At 48.4% G+C, this 18,553-nt stretch overlaps 1 protein-coding gene across 2 annotated transcripts in view; it reads right to left on the bottom strand.

The window, feature by feature from the left end:
* The window catches only part of SPG7 (SPG7 matrix AAA peptidase subunit, paraplegin), a 32,965-nt gene that overhangs the window by 5,712 nt on the left and 8,700 nt on the right, over window positions 1-18,553 (bottom strand). For both annotated transcript variants that reach the window (XM_065745293.1, XM_065745292.1), the window contains exons 4-12: window positions 16,264-16,514; window positions 15,183-15,322; window positions 12,515-12,617; window positions 10,926-11,051; window positions 10,451-10,613; window positions 9,565-9,738; window positions 4,271-4,395; window positions 3,041-3,143; window positions 1,899-2,009 (exon numbers count right to left, since the gene is read on the bottom strand). In XM_065745293.1, coding sequence (XP_065601365.1) covers window positions 1,899-2,009; window positions 3,041-3,143; window positions 4,271-4,395; window positions 9,565-9,738; window positions 10,451-10,613; window positions 10,926-11,051; window positions 12,515-12,617; window positions 15,183-15,322; window positions 16,264-16,514 — 1,296 coding nt within the window. The remainder of the gene's footprint in view (window positions 1-1,898; window positions 2,010-3,040; window positions 3,144-4,270; window positions 4,396-9,564; window positions 9,739-10,450; window positions 10,614-10,925; window positions 11,052-12,514; window positions 12,618-15,182; window positions 15,323-16,263; window positions 16,515-18,553) is intronic.

The following is an 18,553-nucleotide window of genomic DNA, read 5'->3' as shown; positions in this document are numbered from 1 at the left end:
GAGACAAACCCTGCAGGAAACAACTCTGGGCTGGCTTTGCTGCCCTACGTTGTGTCCACAAGCCCCAGCAGAGCGCAGGCTCTGCTCCATCCTCCCAAGACAAGCCCTGAATGCCTCTGTGCGCTCAGCAGGTTTCCTCCAGCACTCCCAGGAGACCTGACTTACTGACTGCTTTCTGTTCCCAAACTGAAAACACAATGGGGACTACCACAGAGAAGAGTTCATGTTCCTCCCTCACAGCAACACAAAGCTCTAAGGCTGACAGGGCCTCAGGACTCGCAAAGTTCTCTTTTGATTCCACATCACCCTTATTAAAACCAGAAGCTTATAATGGAAAGCACAGTAATATCTTGTTTCCTTCAAGAAAAGCTTTTATAGCGACTGAAATATTGAACGGAGTTGTGAAACCCAGAAGCACTCCCATTACATGGCAAGGGTACATTTAATATATGGGCCTGGAGGGGTGTTCAGGGCCTTTCAGACTCATCCTGCAAAAAAACAGCCAGGTCTGGCTAATATGAAGAAATCAGATTAAGCAACAAAAAGATGTTATTGCCTCCCAAATGCCACAGAGCCTCAGTGAAGCGAGCCAGCTTGTCAGCAGTGAAGCTGCTGAAGCCCATGCCCTCTCATGGCCACCACATGAATCCCAGATATCCCTTCTGCTATACAACCCCCGAGGCCTTGTTTGCTTTTTGCCCTGTCTTCCAACTCTGCAGAACTAAGGAACGGGCAGAACTCAGAAAGAAAAGCCAAAGGCATCCCTGCAAGTTTAGTGCTCTCTCTTGCAGATGGAAAAACAAAGCACGTTTTTGCTAGAGCTGATTATGGCTTCTGCACTGCAAAGACAGCTGTCCCCCTGCCTGCTCCTGGGAGCTGCTGCACGCAGTCTGGGCTCTGTGGAAGTGCAGTCAGTCACCCAAAGCACTCCCAGGATTATGTCTGTAAGAGGCAGGTGAAACCGAGAGGAGGTCTCAGATATCTCCTCTTACATAAGGCAATGTTTGGGTGTTTTCTGATAAAAAGCAAAAGGTGAAACTTGGATTCTTCTGCCAGGAAATAAGTGACCCAGTACAAACACTCCACTCCACACGCTCCAAGCAAAGCACAGAACGCCGCTCCGCGTGCCCAGGCTCACCCCCAGCAATGGCACTGCAGCCTGGAGGCAGCCAAGTGTCTGAAAACGAAAGTCAGGGATTGCCTTCAGGAAAGTTCAGACAGAAATCCACCAGATTCAAACCCCTCAGGTAAAGTCAAGTGTCCTGGGAATTCTTTCCCCCCCTCCCTATAATATATTGCTAGAGGGTAGTCTCCAGAGGTTCCTCTGCTGGCACTTGCACAAGCAATGGGGAAAGGCTGACAGGATGTTCTCAGAGGCAGAACAGTACTCCACTGTCTTTCAGTTTATTCTGCCAATTCATCAAAGCCCAGGCTTTGAGGCCAAAAAGAAAAATCTCTAATTTCTTCCCATTGCTGTTGAGGTTGGGGCAGGATAGCTTATTTGCCTTTGCTATTCATGCTTATGTAGCAGGTGTCCAGAGCAGGAACAAAACCCCAGAGATAATTCTGCTATTTTATTTGCTTTAGATATATATATTTTTAATGTTTATGTATATATATATAATATTTTTAAAAGCCACACAGCTTTCCATCTTCCCCCTCTTTTTTTCCTGTGTATATGTTTTGCTACTGGATATCTTCCCTGAGCTACTGGTTCAGGTTGCCTTCAGATTCAGAAAGGTTGGTCCATCTTTGATTACTGCATTCAAGACCTTCCAGACAAGAAAGATCACGGTGAGACCCTAGCTGCTGCCCTGGAACACAACCCTGTCACCTGGACCTTCCCTCAAGGAGCACAGCACAGATCAATGAGACACCAGAATGGCTGGGCCACTTACCTGCAATGACTCTTTCCACAGCATACTCGAAGTTGGAAGTATCGATGGATTTGTGGCCTTCTCTAGCAGCATGGAGAGCAGCTTCATTGCATATATTTGCTATGTCTGCTCCTGTAGGCAAGAGTTTGTAAGAATGACACCGGGTCTGTTACACGACAGACAGATAACGCAGGAACAGATCTGGAGGAGGACCTACAGAAGTCAAACAGCCTGCACTGCAAGCTCCTCTTTGTTCCTTGGGAACAGAGAACAAACCTCATCCATGGTGTTTACGTTGGATTTGAACAATACAACTGCCTTGGCAATGAATGCAGTGCTGCCATGCAGGGGACAGAGTTCAGCAATCAATTAACAGGCTAAAGCCAAGGCTGGCTCTAACAACAGGGGAGTGCTGTGGGCAGTCTGGATTGGCATGGGCTGCTGCACTGTTCATGCAGCAACCACACAAACCTCTGTGCAAAAGAGAAAGAACATCTGTTCTGAGTTTGTGTGTGTGGGTGATGGTGGTGGGGGGCTGCTGAAAGAAGTCACGAAGAGGCAGTGTGCTGGGGCCTGTTAGAGGGGAAACCCAGAAAGGATATTCCAGGAACTCCACATAAACAGGAACTCTGGAGCCCCTTGCTCAGCAGTGCTTAAACTCCCAGGGACCGACCCTGAAAGCAGGCTCAATGCAGGAGCCAGAGCTGTCCAATTTCTGCTCCAGCAGATGAAGGAATTGCTATTCATTCCTCCTACCCACTTTCCTGGTACTGCCTATCAACATAGGTGTACTTCCACATCTCAGTGTGAAGTACAACACCTCATCCTCAACAACAGCTGGGAGAAGAGCATAAACAGGAATTAGGATCCAGGCACCGTAACAGCATACCTTTCCCCAACCTCTGCACCTTGCCATTCCCAGGAATTTCAGGACACTGAAAAGAGCCACAAACAATTGCTCACTGCAGCTCCATTCACGAGGGAGCTGATTAGGCTCTCCCTATTTAAGCAGGGAGGAATACGTGAAGGGGAGGAAGGAAAAAGAAAAAGCCCTTGAGACCAAAATACCCTCTTAAAACTAAGCAACTGAGAAGCTTCAGGTAGCTGAATTTGCAAGCGTGGTAGGAGGCAGAACAGTCCCTCAAGGATACAAGATGTCATACCACTGAAGCCTGGAGTCAGCTCAGCAAGGTGCTGCGAGTAGAAGCTGGCATCTTGGATCAGTTTGAGACCCTTCAGGTGCTGCTCAAAGATCTCTCTTCTCTCCTGTGAAGAGCACAGAGTACTTACATGACACTGAATGCCTGAGCCCAGCAAGCTTTCTAACATGGCAGCTTCACTGCTCCCTATAGCAGGGAGCAGAGGGAGAGCAGACCCGTGGCAGCAGGGACAGTGACACTGCCAGCAGAGGGCAGGGCTGTCCTTACAGCATTTCCAGTTCTACAGGAGCCCTGATAAACACCCAGCTCTCAAATTCAGAACAGATGTACGGAGGCTTACCGTGAGTCACCGCTTTCTCTCTCAGGGCCGCTCTCCCCTTCTAACTTTCACTGTGATCTGTCTTTTAACTTTTCTCTTACCATATAAGCACTTGCAGGAAGGAGCTCAGGATGCAGCTACCTGCTCCCCTCCTGCACTGCAAAAAGAAAAAAATCCCATCTACAGAGCTGCTTAGCCTGTGACCACTTCCCAGACAGAGGTGGGGGTGAGCTGACGGCTGGCCAGCAGCCAAGGAGTGACTCACTCAGCTGGCCCAGGAGATCCTGATTAAAACAATGGGCTCAGTTGCCAGGGTTTTTCCCTTTCCTCCTTCAGGGCAGCTGCAGAGTTCATGCTTCCGGTGCCAGATTGTATCAGGCATTTGAGGTATTTTAACTGAAAACTCTGAGGACGACAGTGAAGCACAGATGGGAGAAGAAGAGCCTGTGCTGGCAGAGCAGACCTTCTCTGCAGCTGAGCCTATTTCCAAAGCTCTGCTACAAATGTCAACACAGCGGACATGACGAACTCCCCTCATAAATGGATTTAAAAAAAAGCATTCAGAAGGAAAGTCGCTTAGGCTGCCTGAAGGAAAACGAGGAGCTCGATGAGGAGAGCGAGGATGATGAGCCTACAAGGCGAACGGTGCTCCAGGCACCAACTCGAGCTCTCCCCACACAAGCCAGCTTTGCCAATTAGGCAGCTCTTGATTTCCTTGAGAGACAACAACAGACAAAGCTCTGCATCTGCACGGCAGAGAACCTCACAGAAGAATTTGCTGCCGAAGCTCATATATTATCTCCATCTTCCCCAAGCTCAGCTGTTGCCAGGCCAATACACGCTCAGCAAGTAAAGGACTGGGATGCTTTAGTCATGAACGTTACAGAAAGGATGGGTCAGCTGATGGAACGTACCTGGAGTGTTGGAAGATCAATAAAAATGTGTCTGTCGAGCCTGCCAGGTCTCATCAAGGCATTATCCAAGACATCAGCACGGTTGGTGGAAGCCAGCACTATGACATGATCTGTGGTCCCCATTCCTGTAGCGAGACAAGTAAAATCAAAAGTGAAGGTTTTTGCCATCACAGAGACTGCAGTGCAACCACAGGAAGGGATGAGGCAGGGCAGGATGCAGAGAATATCTCACGCAGCTTTATCACAAAGACAGAACGCATTCACAACATCCTCTGGGGGCAGCTACGGCTGAGAAAGTGTCCTCTTCAGCTAGGAGGACAAGGGAGGAAGGAACCCCTGGGGTCACCCAGGCTGCTCCCTGGTCACTGTGGGCATGCTGAAATTCCCTTTTCAGTTACTTAAGCTCCAACTTCGTTTTGTTGGGTTTTCTTCTGCCACGTTTTGAAATTGCACCAACTGGAAACAAGAACAGAATCCATTCTGATGAGTTTGGACGTGCCTGCTTATCCCCAGCCTTCAGCCAATTCCTGCTTCCATAGTTCCACTTGCACAAACAATGTTTGTTAGCTGAAATTGCATTTTCCTCCCCAGTACTGCTGTGGAAAGCCCTTTCAGCTTTCATTCACTTCCAGGCTTCACTCACAGGCAGGCTACCAGCACCACCAGGGAAGGAACAGGCTTTCTTCTGACCAAACGGGATCAACTCAGAAACACAGGACACAGCCTTGCCACTCAGCAAGTGGCACATTACAGCATGATTCGATCTGCATCTTTTATCACTCAGAAGGCACACAGGCACACTGCAGACCAGAGCAGAGCAAAGACCAACTCTGCAGAACGTACACCACAGATATCATGCAGGCAGGGACAGAATGTGACCAGACGGCTTTGCGGTGATGATCAGCACAAACCTGCTCAAGCCACAGTCACAAGGTTTTGTCTCCCAGCCTTAAAGATGAAGGGAGCGTCAGGAATTACAGGCTTTGTGAGAGCAGTAAGCAGCACAGAGCACCAAAGGCAGACAGGGTTTCCGAGAGCACAGCTGGAGGAGGGCAGGAAGGGGCAGGTGGTTGCGTTGCTTGGGTGGGGAGCCAGGGATGATGTTGAATCACTGAACCACACTGCTTGCTTGTTGCATTCCACCAGGTGCCCGGAGGCCTGTGGGTATGAGTCACCTGCTTCCAGCAGATTCAGCAGCCCCAGCGCTCGCAGCCTTCCCAGGGAAAGGACACGTTAGTCCCACGTGCATCCCCCGTGCCAAGTCACACGCTGCACACAGCAGCTTGATGCACGTAAGCTGGGTGGGTTTCAGCTCTCTCTCCAGCTTCACCAGAAGAGCTGCCAAATGTGTCAGCATCCAAGAGCTCAGCAGAGAGATTAAGGTTACAGGTAAGTCAGAGAACTGGCTTTGTCAGCTTGCACTGTAGCAAACCTCTGCTCTTCCACCCTGCAGGACGCCGTCTAAATAAGCTCCTGGAGAGGATGAAGCCAACCATTCTTCAGGAGTGTATCACACTGCGCTTTGTAGTGTGATAAACAAGGAGACTGGCAGGCACTTGGGGGATAGCGAGCTTCATTCACATGGCAGGATTAGATGGTACAGTACGTTATCAGCCTCGCAGCTGGGAAAGCTCGACCTTAAAATAGGTCTGACTATTAGAACAAGAATAATAACAACAGAACCACTGAGCACATCCTCCTCGCAGCAGCTTCTGCCCCACTTGCTCTCGAGCCTGCTTCCCAGCAGTGCCAAACAGCTCCAGGAAACCCAGAGCAGCAGCCTGAGTCACATCACGGCTCCCAGCACAGCGTCCCCTGGCACGTGATGGGCTCTGGCTTCCACAGGCAAAGAGCAGTCATGAGAACAGGCTACAAAAACACCACCTCAGCCACGCCAGCAAATTAAAAACAGCTCTGAAAATTTAGCCTGAAGAGAGCCTTCATGTCTGCAACAGCTTCAGCCACTTCTGGAAGGAAAGGAGGAGGGTCCACTTGAATGGCTGCGTGCCCTGCTGCCCGCCGACACAGTGCATGTGACAGGCATCCCCTCCACACTGTCAGCTACCCATTCAAAAGCGCGTTGGATGTCGTTTGTGTACAATATCATTGAAAAAGGGGCCACCATTGTGAGAGGAGCCGCGGGGTCACAAACCTGCACCCAGCACACACAACGGGAGAGGCCTGGGGACTTCAGAGGACTGGCCTGCATCTTTATTCACAAAAGCACAGCTCGGCCCAGGACTGACAGGCTCCTCACAAATGTATTCAGAGCAGAGGAGGTATTTGGGTCACATTCCTCTTCCGCTTGTTTGCGATTTGTGAGGGAAGATTCACTATTCAGCCCAGGCACCTGTTCTGACAAAGGCTGGAGTACGAGTCGCTCTGGTTTTTATAGGCAGCCTTTGTACACACAGGCTCAGCCCAACCCCTCCCCTTCTCCCACCGAATTCCTGACGCTTCCAGAACACCAAGCAAGCTGTCAGAGGGAAGCAACCGAGCTCACTCGTAGAAACAGCACTACAATTACTCTGAAATCTGCATACCAGAATTACAGGGCATCGAACTGCACATCTCACCCCGTACAGCTCAGCACAGTGACTTTTCTCTTTGTGCCCTCACCCCTCCCCCAGCCTGCAGCGGGGGCTCTGTTCAGCTCTGACCCTCCTTTTCTTCCCATACCATACCTTGGAGGAACCTCATTTGCACAAACTCCACAATCACTGCTAAGCTGACGATTCACAGATCTACTTCTGCACTTGATTTTTCTCACACTATCAGCTGCACTCCGTTCTGTGGTGTTACCCTGCAGAAGTTCAACCTTTAATTTAAGCTCAAGGCAGAGACAGGAGAACTCTGACCTCCCATTTCAAGGCTCTCAGAAACACACACAACCCCTCCACTCGTGCCTGGGTAAGCTCTCAATCTCCTCAAAATGCACTTTCCTCCTGAAAGCTTTATTTTGTAACAGCAGACACAGCAGGCTGGTGCTCACCGAGGTGTTGTGCAGTTAGAATGCAGTTCAGTAACACAAGCCAAGATCACTGCTCATGAGCCAACAGTGATGCCTGCACTACCTTGACAGCCTCTGCCAGCTGTCTCTCATCTGACGCCACAAACTCCTTAGGCTATTTTCTTTTTAATGTTTGATAAAGCATTCAGCAAAAGGAGAGACTTAGTACATGATCTGCATGAGACAAATATACAATCGTGGAGCAATACCCATTTTAGAGTAAGCTAGGCAGCACACAAGAGAGAAGCAGGTGTTTTTTTTTCTAGGACTCTTCAAGCATACACTAAGGATAATATTTACTTTCTAAACTCGCTTTTGAATGACTTGTGCCCTAATTTATTACTTGAAACTAACCCAGAAAGCAACATTCTAGAAACAGCTCCTGACTTCTGCAGATCACAGGCAGTCAGACTCTTTCATTCCTAATGCTGAGATGTGGATTGCACTGACCACACTTTCCTGAACAGACAGATGGGCCTCCATCTGATGCAGCAGTAACCTGCTGTCACTTCATCCTGCAACTGTCATGAGGGAAAAAAAACAAAACCAAAACCAAGCTGGGATTGCTGTTCTGTGCGTTACTACAGGCCTTCTTCATTGAGACACTGCTACACAGATACAGCTGTAAGCAGTTACACTCACTCCAAATATGTTCATGTGCTTGGCCACGTTGCCTAAGTGAGTGCACGTGCAAAGTCCCAGGGAACTGCACACACATATCTATGGACATTTCTGGTGTCTACACAGCATCATGTGTTTCACGGATGCCCTTCTGATAACCAGCTCCGTGCCTGGACATTCAGGACCCACTTACAGATCATCCCACTCCTTCCAGAAGCTCCCTGGCACCCAGGCTGAAGCAGAGAGGCCTGGAGGATCTCTACACAGCAGGATGATCCATCCTGTTCACACAGCACTGTGCTCCTGCTCACAATTTCTCCTTCTGCAGCACAGGCAGAGATCCAACGTTACAGATCATCTTGCGTGCAGCACAGAGGAACACTGATGCTTTCTTGAGGACACTTTACGAGCCCTAGCTTCTCTCCCTGAGAGCAAAAGGTTCACTCCATAGCGACCTCCAGAAGCAGCCTTGCTGCAGAACTGCAGGATGCATTCTGCTTCAGTAGGGCTGCACCCACTGCTTCACTGTACAGACTCAGTCAACAAAAAAACATGCCTGGAGAAAGAGGGACGTGTTCAGTGCAGACCTTCTCACATGAAGAGTTGGATGAGGTAAGGTCAGCCAAGGGAAAAGGCAGCCCTGCCCCACAAAACAGCAGATATAAACACATGCTGATCTGCAGTTGTAGGATTTAGCTACAGAAGCAATGAGAGTTAGTCTAAGAATAGACCAAGGATCGTTCTTTTTGGCATCTGTGTCTGAGAGAAGAGTTGATTTCGTGTTCAGTACAGTCAGAAGTCATCCAGAAGAGTGGCACCTAACCAGGACTTGTTTGCAAAGCTTCTCCCTCCCACCTTAGGCATCCTGCAGCCAGGGAAGCAACATGAGAACAGGCCAAAGGAAAGGAGAATGAGCGTATTTCATTGTGTATGCTCCCCTGGGACAACTAAACTTCAGCTCTCATCAGGCTTCAAAACACTACCTGTCAGACAAGCATTCCACAGCACTGAATGGCCAGCTGGAACTAAACATTACCAGCTGAAGGCACTAGTGTCCTTGCTGCCAATTCATTCTCTTCCGGTTGCACAGTACTGTAAACAATTCCTCTCTAACTGACAGTGGGAAAACACTCCTGAATTGAAGCCATTCACTACAGCACCAGTCTTTGGGGTTGCTGCCCTCTGCCAGTCGTGATATCTAATGCGTGTTTCCCATTGGTTTTATTAGCAGGTGGATGCTCGTGTGGTTACTGGGGTGAATTCACTCTGAATGTGACACTACACTCTCTTCTGACTCAGTCTTTGGAGTACAGACACAAAAATAGCTCATTCAAGGTTCAAGGGTTCTAAGTTCACTAGATGTAAATTCCCCCAACCTTCAGGGCCACAGCCCTTCTCTGCACAGGAGTCCCAAACACAGTTCTCACTCATCACACAGAAGGTCTTTTAACGTGGACATGACCAAGTTGTAGTGCTGAGCACATGTCCTGAACGTGCTGTGAAGTACGAGTGAGCCTTGCTCCAGGGAAGAAGGAAGAAAGGTTTGTTTCAGCACCGTGCTGAATACTTCGAGAACATTAAAGAGGCATGGCAAATTCAAACAGGACAAGCCCAGATCCCCGAGGTAACAAAGGCCCAAATGCCAAAGGAGAGAAATACTGACCATCCATTTCCACCAGCAGCTGATTTAAGGTCTGCTCCTCCTCAGCATTGGCGAAACCAGAAACATTGGTTGAGCGCTTCTTGCCCACAGCATCAATTTCATCAATGTACACAATGCAGGGTGCACGAGCCTGTGCTTCTCTGAAGAGGCTCCGAACTCGAGCAGCTCCAAGACCTACACAGGAAGAGAAGAAATGAGCTTCAAAGCTAGAACTGTTAGCACAGCTGTTGAGCAGGAGTCACGGCCCCAACAAGGCACCCGATCCTGACCAAACCCTCACTGTGTGACCCTCTCAACACGACAGACACAAAGAACTAGGCACAGAACTCCTATCTTAAGTCCTTAGACACTGCCCATCCTGGAGCATGCCAGCTTTTAACTGAGCTCCCAAAACTACAGGGACTTTTCACAGCTGCTGTAAGAGAAGCAGTGCTTCCAGCTCCAAACACAAACTGCTGTTCCTTTCACAGAAGCTAAAATAGTCTCCATGCCCCCACACACAGACCCCTGTTGGGTCTCAAGAGATCTAGGAGAAAGAAACAAGAGGAGGAAGATGTAAATCCCAGAGCACAGAGAGACCATTTCCCCTCGACATCAGCAGGGAGCAGTAAAAAGTCCATCAGCATTTTCAGTATGAGAAAGCAAGCCTCAGGCACTGGCTTCAGTAAGCAGATGCAAGTCAGCGATTATGCTTTCAGGTGGAGACCCATGGTTTCCCACTGTAAGAAGGCAGAGACAATGTTTCAGGTACTACATAACTATCAGCTACCACTGAAAACCTTTTAAGTAGAAATATCTCATGCAAAGAAATGAGAAAACTCCTTTTTGAAGGATCCAGCCAGCGTTCTCCAAGCAAGCTCCATGCTCTCCCTCCTACAAAGCTTACCTCCTATCACCTCCACAAATTCAGAGCCTGCCATGGCCAAGAAAGGCACCTGTGCTTCTGTGGCCACTGCCTTTGCCAGCAGTGTCTTCCCGCAGCCCGGCGGTCCGAGCAGCAAGGCACCCTTGGGCACTTTAGCACCCAGCTGAAGGTAGCGATCAGGATTCTGTAGGGACAACACAGCTGTGTCAGATCCTCAGCTCACATAAAACATCTGCACAAGAACGTGGTTTTCCAGAGCTTCTTGACATTGTTTTCATCCTGACCAACCCCGAGCTCCCAATAGGAGCAGCTACATCTGCAGCTTGTTACAGAACTGAAAATAGAGATTGAGTCATGTTGATCACAGCAGAAAAAAAGTTTTCAGCTTTTTTTAAGCAAAGACTGCTCAGTATCACGCACCGTAAAGAGAATAAATATCCACCTCCCCAGGTTAACCTTCCATCCCAGAAAGCAGGCAGCCTTTGTTCCGTTATACCTTTAAATAGTCCACAAATTCCTTGACTTCCATCTTCGCCTCGTGCATCCCTGCTACATCCTTGAAGCCAATCCCTTTCCCAGATTTTCCATCCACGATGGTGAAACGAGCCATTTTCAGCTGGTTCTGTGGAAAGCAGCACAAGTACTGAGGGCGAGCTCAGACTCTGGACAGCTTGCTTGCTATACTGCAGCACACAGCACAGCACAGGCACAGCCATCCCAGCAGACTGTTACAACACTGCCCACCAATGCACTGCAGTTTTACTAACTTCTGCTCTGGAAATACTTCACATCCAGACTTCAGCTTAGTGTCTCAGTATTTCATTGGGAAGAAACAAAAAGCCTGCAGTAATATTTCCAATATACCCAGCTCAACTTCTGTAGACCAGGTAGGAAAACTCACTAAAATCGCACAGAATGCCCCAAACCTTAATGTTATCTCCCCCCTCAAACTCTAAGTGCTCTGATCCTTATCAGGTATGGTTTTAAGGAGTGCATATGGACAGTAAATAACTATCAGAGGTGAACAGATTACCAACACTGCCTCGTAAATGTGTGCAAATATGTCTTGCACAGCACCCAGTGCCATCAGTTTCTACTACAACACAACCTGTGGACAGGACCGTGGGCTCTCAGGTGGAGCAGGCACATCTCAGCCTCCCGGTGTGTGAAAAGCCACAGCGACAGTCAACACAAGGATTTAGTTAAGCACCCTACTACTAACTGCTCATTGTGTCTGCTCAAAACAGTGACTCGATTTTTTTGCTCTCTTTGAGTAGAAAGTGTAGAGCCTCTCGTGCCTTAGGAACATGTTTATCCAAATGAAGAGTTAAACAGGCAGGGTCTTGCTGTCCCACTCACCCAAGGGCAGAAACAAGTCCTCAAGGCCCTCATTACTCAGCATTTCTTTAGACCATTCTCTTCCAAGCAGCTGTACCCCTTTGTATAAAAGGAACCTCAAAGCCAGAAAAGAACTTCAGAGGATACTGAGTGGGAAACGTAACCAGGGACTAAAAGCACCACTGCTCTGCAGCCCCGAGTCCCTGATACCAGCACACCCAGGGCTGATTTCTGCAGAGTTACATCAGCTGATCCAGGCAAGGGAGGAGGGCAGGAGGAGATTTAACCGATGTTGCAAGTGAGCCATGTGGTATGAGGGGAACAGGCCAACACATAATGAAATCCAGAATCCGAACATACTTTATAAATTGAGAATTCATTTTGCAAAAAGCAGCAATTCCTACTCCTGGCTGTATGGGAGGCATATTGGCAGGACCCAGTGAAAAACACCATCTGCAGCTGCAACTCATTAACGAGCTTTGAAAATAGCAGAGCAAACTGGACTGCAAATTCACTGAGCTCAGCCCTTCCTGCCATTGGGGAAAGAAAGGGCCTCCACTAAGGCCAGTTACTGTACAATCCAGTCAGATGATTGGGAAAGATGTGAGATGTATCAAAACTGAAGAGTCCTTGGCATCAGTTAATTCTCAATCCGTGTTGACTTTGCTGGGGAAAAGGGAGGAGGTTAGGCCAGAAGACAAGGCTACTCACACAATGCAAAGCAACAGAAAGACCCAGGATACTCACGAAGGCATTGAATCCTCCAGCCCGGCCTGCAACCCGAATAAGGCGGAAGATGCTCCACAGCATGGACACAGCCACAAGTGTCACTATCAGGGAGATGACATCACTGGAAGGACAAGAGCAACACAGGGACAAACTCAAGCATTTGGCCACAATAATCAGGAGATGTTACGTAATGTACCTATTCTTAGGTATTTTAAAAGGTCCTGACGTTCAGGTTAGAAATGCAACCAGGAGCATCCACAGCTGAGAAAATGGCACCTGCACAGCTTTAGGTAGGTGTAACAGAACCCCAATTATGACATAACTCAAGAAGTTACACAGAAGATGCTGGCGCACACTGCTATGGCTGCAGAAGGAATTCCCACTGACCCTTTGCTCCAGAGGCATTATGCTTACAGGTAAGGTCTTCAGGCAGGCAGATCACACTTGAGCAGGGGCTGCTGCTGTTGGCAGACCTATCCTGTGACCAGAAACACCAGGCCAACTCCAGCTGCCCCACTCCTGGCAGAAATCCCAATGCAAGCCTCCAGTAAGGGGCTGCTATGCAGCCTGCTCAGCCCACCCCGGCCCAGGCTCTCCCAAGTCCTTCTGAAGTCCTCCAAGCAACCAACACAATGCACCTTCTGGATTCTCTGCACTATTGCATTAGAAGGGAGAGGTAGAGCAGAGCTGACAGCACAAGCCCCATGTACTTACAAACACACTGAGGACAAAACATCGTGAGCTCCAAGCTCAGGGTACTTTTAGTAAGAGAAAAAATGATGTGACATGTCAGACGACAGGCTGGGACTTGAGAAGCCCTACCTTGTCTCTCTGTTCCGCTGACACACTCTGCTTGACCCTGTGAAACAATCCCTCCCCACCACACTCCTTATCTTTGACTACAAATACATGTGTCATGCCTCTGAAACATACGATCTACTGAAATAAGGGGACCAGCACGCACTGTGTTATTCCCAGCTGCATTTGTTTCTCCTCAGTGAGAGCTCCTAGGCAACACTGAAAGCTGAAAGCCACCTCCAATTTGTCAACTGTGCAAGCAGAGGATTAATTCTGAAATGCATCAAGTGCCCAAATCTGAAAGTAAACTGAATGCAAGTCATAAGTACACAGCACCTCACAGGTTCAAACTCCTGACTTTGATGTCTCCTCAGAGAGGATTCAGACCACACTGCACATTATAGAAAGCTCTTTTCAGGGGCAAGGGAAGTAGCTTGTGATGCAGGCTGACTTCAACAGTTCAGTTTACTCTTCTTAAAGTTTGACAACAATTGCCAAGTCCTCATTTTCAACTGGAGACTTCACACTGCACGAGCAATATGAGCAGTTTACCTATCTCCATATAAGTCTTGCATTAAAATTGCAGACATTGCTTGGTGTTTTCCAGCTATTTTCTTCATTTTCTCTGGGTATTTTCTTCATGTACAAACATGATATTTATTTCACCCTTTGGTGAGGCACCTGGAAGGAAAAGCTGCACAGTGACCATCCCCAGCTCTGGGGGAACGATGCCACACTCCAAACCCTGGGGCTGCTGACACCAGATTACATGGCTCTTTGCATGGGGCACAAGCAGGTGAGCAGACCACCTAGCAGCTGACTGCAGCAGTATGAAGCTTTCTTCCTCGGTTGTTAGGATATAGGATTGCTCTACTTGGCAAGCAGAAATACTGTGCTACATCTCTAGTACTTCAGAATCAGCAATTAGTCGGGAGCCCTCCGAACACCAGCCTCCCCACACTGATGGAAAGCATTGTGCAGCAGTAGCAGCCATCAGTGCTGGAGGTGGGCCTGTCTGACAGCCCAGTGAGCGAGCTCCACAGATCTGCTTTGTGCTCCAGGCTCCATAAATCCCACCTTGTAAAAACAAGCTGCCAGCCTTAACAGAAGGGCAAATAAACCACATCAGCAGCAAAGGGCCACAGAACACTTGTACACCATAGGGAAGACCAGGACGAAGCCCAGCCAGCACGGCAGTCCTCTGACAGATTTTATCTCTTGCTCTACCTTGTTTATTTGAGCACTGACTTTTCAACTACTGTTGTTTTTAAAAGCAAAAGATGTTGGTTTCAGGTAACAGAGTTTAACAGAAGTACTCCTCTCTCACTGAGATTTTATATCCTAGCAGCAAAGCTGCTCTGCTCAGTATGTGGCTCGCAGCAGGAGTCAGCACAAGCACAGGCTGTCCTCTGAACGGGCCCAAACTGGGTGTTTATTTTTGCAGACTGACCCACCACCACAGGTCTTCCCTCAAAGCATTTAAATGAGGGAAGGCCAACTGCTCTAGCAACGTTCTGCATGGAGCAGGGTCTAACAGCACACTCGTTGAGTCAGGATTTCTATCTCCCAGAATCCACTCCTGCCCTGGAATAACGGATTATAAGGACGTAAAGGTGCTCAGCTATGCAAGAGCACGCAGTGGCTGACAGACTTTGCTCAGACCTGCTGACACTGAGCTGCGGTTAAAGACACCTCCTTGGGACTCTCAGTTCTGAAATGTTAAGGCACACCTAGAGCATTTCTGAAAGGCCAGCCAGCTACTCCAAACAGGGACCCCTCCTCTTGCTCTGTATTTATGTAACACTCAGCTGGAAGGAACTTCTCTTCTCCAGGTGAGGGATGTTGCTGCCAACATAAAATAAACAGTAAGCACGAGTTGATATCATACTTTCCATAGAAGCCAGGGTGTTTGTAGGACACAGGGATCCTCTCTCTCTCATCAATATTCAGCTCGTCCTCCGCAGCTCTCAGCTTCTCCTCAAACTTGTCAATGTTTGCCACTCGCATTGTGTACAACAGGGTAACGTTCTGGAGACATGCAATGAGAAGCAGCATGAAGACAACAGTGAGCAGCAGGGGCACGCAGCACAGCCAAGCCAGATTAAATTAGCATTGTTATGGCCCTCGTTGGCCACACCAACCAAGTCATGAGCAGATAACCAACACCAGGGCTCCGAGTGGAGTCAGGGACAAGCCCAGTCTTTATAGCCCCTTATGAAGGCAAGGACTAAGTCTCAGCTCTCTAGGAACATGGAGATTTGATGACTTCGTAGGCAAGCAGGAGGATGGAGTTAGCATTATAAACCCAATTACGGCGTTATCTTTGGGACAGTCAACATTTTAGAATACATCTGGAAAACTACATCACTGGGAAGGAGGCATTTTGGACATAGTTTCTGCATCTTCTCAGAAATCAATTTCATCCAGCAGCTTGCAAACAGATCACAAAAATCACTGAACAAAGTGAGGTGTACCAAAGAACAGCATTTGAATCTCTCAAGCTAGTTTGCATTGATTCTTGGTGACTGCTCTTCAAAGTTACACAGCATGTGAATAAACTCTGCTCTTTTTCACCATTTTAGAAGATTTAAGAAGGAGGTCTGATGGGATTTGACAGAGCACCCAAAACTAAAATCCAAACAGGAGAAAAAACATTAAACGAGATCTAGGAATAAGAACTTAACCACTTTTTAGGCTCCCTTTCACATATCAGACAGAGCTGGTAAGAAAACTTGAATTTTTCCAGCTTTTTAAACATCCATAACATTTCCTTCAGGCCACTGTTAATTACTCCTCCAGTTTAAATTCCAGGTTGATAGGAGTAATAGGAGCCCCCTGAACTTCAAGCCAAAGAAAGAGGAAAAGTGAGGGAAGAGCAGAGTTACCAGTTAATATCATTTATTAATTCAATCCTTTCCCTCTAGGATCTCTAAGGTAATCATCCATTCCTGTGGCAGGAAGTCACTCACCACTTGTCCATGCGGAGTTCCTCCTGGGTGCAGATAGATTTCCACAATATCACTCTCTGGAACCACCTCGATTCTCTGGACCTCCCCCTTGGACAGCATCTCATTGATGAAGTAATTCCAGGAGATGTTGGTCCCTTCTCTGTTCTCGCTGACCGTGAATCGGAACAGCAGCACTATTAAAGTTATGATGAGGAGTGCCCGCAAGCGCTCGAGGTGCATCTGATTTTCCCTTTTCCTGCGTTTCTCTTCCTCTTCAGGAAATAAAAAAACAAAAGAAAACAAAATCAGAGAAGAAAAAAATTGAGCATGTATGTGCAAGGGAAGGGACCAAGGGAAGGGACGGTGACATGACAAAGATGGACACAGCAGTACCCCTGGAAGCACCATAACCATAGGTAGCACCTGGATATGAAAGCACACTCAGCTGTAAACCTGGCAGCTACCTGGAAAGAGGCAAACTTTGCACTGTGTTGGCCAGCAATAACCTGGGTGCACCACACTGCTGCTTTCCACCAAGTGTTTTACCACAGCTGTGTCCAGCTGTGCCCCATGCCACAGAAGCCACGTGCTGAGGCACTGCCCGTGCAGATTACAGACAATGGAGAATCACTTCTTTTAAGTGTGGCTTTAGGAAGAGGAGGAACCAAAGCACCAGCAAGGCAAAAAAGCACACTGCTTCCAGATTTCAGCATGTATAAAGACGTGCAGCAGCCCTGGAGGGTTTGAAAAAAGCCACTCAGTGCTTCCTGCTTTTAGGCAGCCCAATCCTGCTGCAGGACACTTTGGATAGTCACAGTCCACCAGACCTGTTACGACCCCACCAGGTGTCATTCTGCCCTAAAACAAAGGACTACCTCACTTCCCTGCCCTGATACAGACATGGAGTGAGCAAAGCCATCAGATCCTTGTTGCTACAAATCACTCGGCCATGACTACAGCCCAGTTCTGAGTACCACGCTTCTGCACTGCCCAGTGCTGCTGGATATAACCACAACCACCAGAAAAACGTCAGGGGAGAGCAAAACCAGCCTCAGTGGTACTGCTAAATGATGTAGCACAGCACTGCAAGGTATAATTGCTTCCAGCTGCACTCCTGATCTGCTGGCATCCCGCATCACAAGGCCAACAGCAGTCCACTACCTAAGAAAAGAACTGCATTTGCACTAAGTAGATCTAAAACAGCACAGAAGAAGCAATGTGCAATTTATCTATGAATGGAAATGCACTGCAAATCAACCTCATTGCCTTAACAGAACGGCTCATTTCCTCCCTCACCTCACAACTTCACACTCACACAGACCTGGTAACTCCACACTGAGGCTCAGTATCAGGGAGGGATTTCAACATGTGGCGTGCTCCTGCACCTCGAATGCACTACTGACACGGGAGACATGAGAGCAGGGGATGCTCTGTGTGGGGTGTTTCCCCCAGACCCCTTTCCAGGCTCCCAGCACTCCGGTAGTGCACAAGCAAAATTCCTGGGAGCACGGCCAGCCAGCGCTTCCCACCTCAGGATGATAACCAATCTCTCCTTCCAGATATGCGCAAGTTCTCAATACAGATGATTTACTACTCATTCTCGATACACAATTTAAGATCAACAGCAGCATGGCATACATCAACACCATTCTGCTCCAGAAATAAATTAATCCTGTGCCACCCAACTGCGAGCGCATCTGCCCACTGCAGCTGGGATAAGATTTATGTGTGCCCTCCTCCTCAACACTGCGACACCAGCACTGCTCACCAAGCAGACCCTATGCACACCACAACAAAACTAAGAGACAAACACATGACCCAGGCTAAAAAAAGCACCACGTCCTTCAGATGCACAGCCTGGTTTTACAGCCACTCCCCAGTCCAGCTCTGCGTCCAGCAGGAAGCATTCGCTCCTGAAGAGAAACACCACGTGTGGCTGAAGCACTTCTCTGTATTGATTTTCTGATGGGATGCAAACAAATACCTTCTAAAGCACAGACAGCCCAGGACGTTGTCACCAAGGAGATCCCCTCTGGCCACCCCGTGCCAACGACCTACCCAGCACCTCAGATGTTTAACCTACAGCTCAACTGCTTCAGAAACATCTAGAAAGCTCCAAGACAAAGCAAAGCTTTCTTCTACCCCGCATTTAATTAAGAACCAAATTCATCTCTCTCTAATGTTGTGCCTTTACAGTACAACAGCCACGCTGCACCATAAGCTACCCCACAACACCCAGCAAACGAGAGCCAGGAACTGGATGTGACACTCACAAGCAACAGCTGCAGGAACACTTCCAGCTCTTCAGACT

This window comes from Cyrtonyx montezumae, unplaced genomic scaffold (assembly GCF_038088225.1).
Source record: "Cyrtonyx montezumae isolate F1298 unplaced genomic scaffold, pur_monq_1.0 scaffold_35, whole genome shotgun sequence".
NCBI lineage: Eukaryota > Metazoa > Chordata > Aves > Galliformes > Odontophoridae > Cyrtonyx > Cyrtonyx montezumae.
Note: the sequence above shows the minus strand (reverse complement) of the source record. Positions and strands in the feature narration are given on the sequence as shown.